Raw genomic sequence first — 4,193 nt, forward strand, 5'->3', positions numbered from 1 at the left:
AGGAATGAAAATAACATTGTATTTATTTGTAAAGAGAAATTTGCTTGTAAATAATATGGTATATTTACTACGTAATTTAAAATGTTTTGATTTTCTTTAATAATTCCTTTAAATAATAAATATATTAAGATTTTGATCAAGATCTTTTGTTGAATTTGATTTTTAATTGACAAATATAAATAAATATTATAAGGATTGAATATGTTCGCTTAATTAATTAATTTTTGGAAAGATATAATTAAATAATTTAAGTTTTTTACATAAAAAATTTTAAGTGATGAATATAATATTGAATAAAAATATATATAGTATTATATTATGGAATAGTATTTTAAATTTTAAATTTTTTAAAATTTAACAAAATGTGATATAATAAAATTATTATAAAAAGAAATTTTAATGATATTATAATTATTACATTAACAATAATTTATAAATGATAGTTTTTCAGGAAATAAAATAAAAATTCAAGAAATAAAATCTTCTCTCAAAGTTTCTTTAAAACTTTATTATTCTCACTATCTATTTAATAGCAATAAAATTCTCATATTACCATAAATCTCTAACTTCTTTATGACATAATATACCTCAATTTCTCTCTAACTTTATACGTTCGATTCACTGCTTTCCAATTGCTTTTACACTTCCACGATCTAATACCGGAATATTCAAGAGCTTCTCCACGATAATTCGCACAAATCTCACGATCATCCATGGATTCAGAATCTTTTCAATCTAACAATGAATCCAAGAAGAAATTTTCGACTCGTTAAAAACTTTCCAAGAATAAAATCTCAAAAATTTTTCAACAATAATTTTCAATCCAATACATTCAAAAAGGACAAATCAAGTATAAATCATAAATATTCTTTAAAGAAAAAAATCACAAATTTCAAATATATATATATAATTCATTAAATATGAATCTTGAGATAATAAATCTGAATCCAATATATCCAAAAAGAGTCAAATAAAAACAGATACATTATTCTCTAATAGAAATTTTTTCGATTACCATTGCTCAACTATATAATACAATAAAACGTATGAATAGCTACATCATCCTTTTAACAATATCTCTTCCAAGAGTATCTCTTCTCAACGATAATTCACGCAAACTTATTCACCAATCTCCAAAATCTTTCCAACTATACATCGATCCAACAATACAACCAAGGAAAGCGAATGAAAGTATCGTTTCTTTGCAGAGCAATTTTCATCGACCATTGATGGCTCGAACGAGACGGAAATCCGCGATAATCTCAACGGCGAAGCCATTCACGGAGCCGTGACACTTCCTGGTGGCCAGTCGAGCGCGAGCAACGTTGAACTCGCTGGCTGCTTCCGCAAAGTCAAGGCCAAAACTCGAAAAGTTCCTCGTTCACGTGACGGTTGATCGATACTGGCTCTGACCAAAAGTGGCAAACGAGCCGAATCAACTCCAACAACGATCAAACTGCGATAAATCGGGGCTCCGCTTCCGTGAAAAGGGACGACACGGAAGCGAGTACATACATGCAAGAACGAAATATATAGTATAATATCGAAATACGTAATATAATATAGCGAAAAGTTACGCGACACTTGTTTGAGACGAGATTCGACTACTTGGGAAAGTTTGACAGGGAACGGTTGTACGAGAGACCTTGGGCAACGAGGAGAGACGTTACGAGACATAGAGATGAGTGCATCAAGATGTACGAAAGTTGCATGCTGGTAATGACGAGGTCGCGATAGGGATGCTGAGGAATCGTCTTATTGCGGGATTTAATGCCGTTTATGTCAAGGGTAAGGAGGATCATAAAGATTTTGGGAGTTGGAAATTTAATGAAGATGAGAAATTGATGGAGATGGAAATCGTAGTAATGGAATTTGTTTGAATTTTAGAACTCGAATCATGATATTAATATTAATCGATTTGACAATGATAAAATTAATTTTGGTTTTTTATACGTACGTATTTCTTTTTTATTTATTTTTTTTTAAGAAAATTTTTGGAGGAATTTGCAAGTGAAAGAGAAAAGAAAGTGAAAGTGAATGATTAGTATTAAAAAAAATTGAAAAATTTCAGATTACAAAGATCGATCGAATCGATTTTATTAGTCATCGAGTTCAATGTTAATAAAGAAAACTATTACAGTCGTTAATTTCGCAACAGGGAAACCATACCAGGACGATATGAGAGAATTGCGAAAAATCAGTTTCGATGACTATAAAGTTACACGTCTTTATAGTTGCGAAATTCGATTAGAATAATATAAAATTGAAGTTGAACGATAAAATACTTATGAAAACTATATTTTGAACTATATAAGAATCATTCGATAAATGTAAATTTATGCATAATGAAATGTGCATAGATAATTCATATTGAAAATTTCTCAAATCGTTGTAAATAAGAGTTATCTTATGAAGTCATCATATTCAGGAAATGAACTCTATGACACGATCATATGGTCATAAAATATTTTTAACTTATTCTAATAAAACGATGATTTTTTTAATCTTCAAATAATCTTATTTGTCAATATCGTCACGAACTCAATGATCTTTATTCAAATGGCTTTGTTTTCTGGTAAACAACGATCAGTGACTTCCTGTTATCTTTAAATTATCTTTCATGTCAATGACATAATTTCGATAACCCCGATTAAATAATATTGGCTTCTCTATATCACAACTTCGATGATCTGGCCAATTAATTATAACATCATCAACTTATAATATCATAACTTAATGCTGGAATTAAATCGAATTTCTTTAAATTCTCCATTTGTATTTTTGTGCGCTTTTTAACGAAATAACAATGAAAGATATTTTAAACGAAACTATTAATGTTTCTTTTCTTTTTTTTTTATTATAAAAGGCGAATTTTCACGGGATAAATAAATAATCTCACTTGGAACGAAGCTTCAAACATTTGACACAATTTTATCGATGCAATGTTGGCAACGTGATGTTGCTACTAATCGATGACAAGCAGAAAACGAGTGTTTTTTGACGCCAGCCACTGTTTCAGTGAGAAGCCACCCATGGGACGATGAAAGAAGTGCCATTACCGAATAATGGCACCGAAGAAGAAGGCAAACGGAGCACAGAAAAATGGAAGAATAAAGCCACGTTATCGACAACATCGTAAACGGCCAAACATTTCACGCCGATTGTGTATTTACAAACCTAGCGTACGAGAAATAGTCTATGCATTGATGAACAAACATAACCAAGGTGCTTTGTTATGCACAATGAATTGTTATACTTAAAACACTTAGATAAGACTTGTCATTATCATATATAAATTTTAATTATCATCGAATTATAATTACATCTATTACATATCTATTATATTTGAATCTTTTGTTATTTTAATAATTTCCTTTTTTCCATTATTTGATAATTTCTAATTATCTGATCATAAAAATCTCACAAGTGAAACATCGAAGAGTAAATTTAAAAAGAAATAAAAGATTTATTTAATTGTTACACATATTATTATATAAATTCTATTGAAATACGAATTCTTATAGGACAAATACAATATTTTATTTATTTATTTTTTCGTGCAATGCAATATTCTCAGATCCAAAATTTAATTTAAAATTATTAAAAGATTTCTTCTGTAGAAAGAAATCACGAAAGACTCGACAACCCTTTTCGATCTCAACCCTCGTTGCTCCATCACCCGTTCGATAAAAGCGAATCGCCACAGTTCCATACCGGGAGCCCGAGAGAAAAGGGACGGGAGAGAATAAAACCATATTTCACGTAACATTTCATCCTTCACGAACACGATCGCGATCATGTACGTTTCAGAAAGAAAGCGAAGCAGAGCCGTGCGGGACGACAGATATCGCGGAAAAATGCGGAAATACAGGAATACTCGAGAGTCCTCGTGCGACAGTTCGTTTTGTGACGATAACTCGTCCGAAGGATCCGAGTACACAAAATCCGTGGCAACGTCCGTGGAGAACTTGTCGAGCGTGATGGACGTCGCAAATAGCTCGGAGACCAGCAGCACTGAGGACAGCAGCGCATCGAATATCTCGGTGAGGCCGATTGCGCTCGCCAAGGCGATCAATAACACTAGAGCGTTACTCAAGAAGAAATCTCTCGTCCAGGTCATCAACAACTACATCAAGGCTGGGATCGAGGAAGGTATCGCGTGACACCTTTCTTTTTTTTTTTTTTTTTTAATC

The 4,193-nt window shown here is 31.7% G+C and overlaps 1 protein-coding gene across 1 annotated transcript in view; it reads left to right on the top strand.

The window, feature by feature from the left end:
• Positions 1-2,795: 2,795 nt before the first annotated feature.
• The window catches only part of LOC102671939 (micronuclear linker histone polyprotein-like), a 3,210-nt gene continuing 1,812 nt past the window's right edge, over positions 2,796-4,193 (top strand). The window contains exons 1-2 of the mRNA XM_006613978.2: positions 2,796-3,225; positions 3,811-4,152. Coding sequence (XP_006614041.1) covers positions 3,066-3,225; positions 3,811-4,152 — 502 coding nt within the window. The 5' untranslated portion in view covers positions 2,796-3,065. The remainder of the gene's footprint in view (positions 3,226-3,810; positions 4,153-4,193) is intronic.

Source organism: Apis dorsata, unplaced genomic scaffold (assembly GCF_000469605.1).
Source record: "Apis dorsata unplaced genomic scaffold, Apis dorsata 1.3 scaffold_165, whole genome shotgun sequence".
Classification (NCBI taxonomy): Eukaryota; Metazoa; Arthropoda; class Insecta; order Hymenoptera; family Apidae; genus Apis; species Apis dorsata.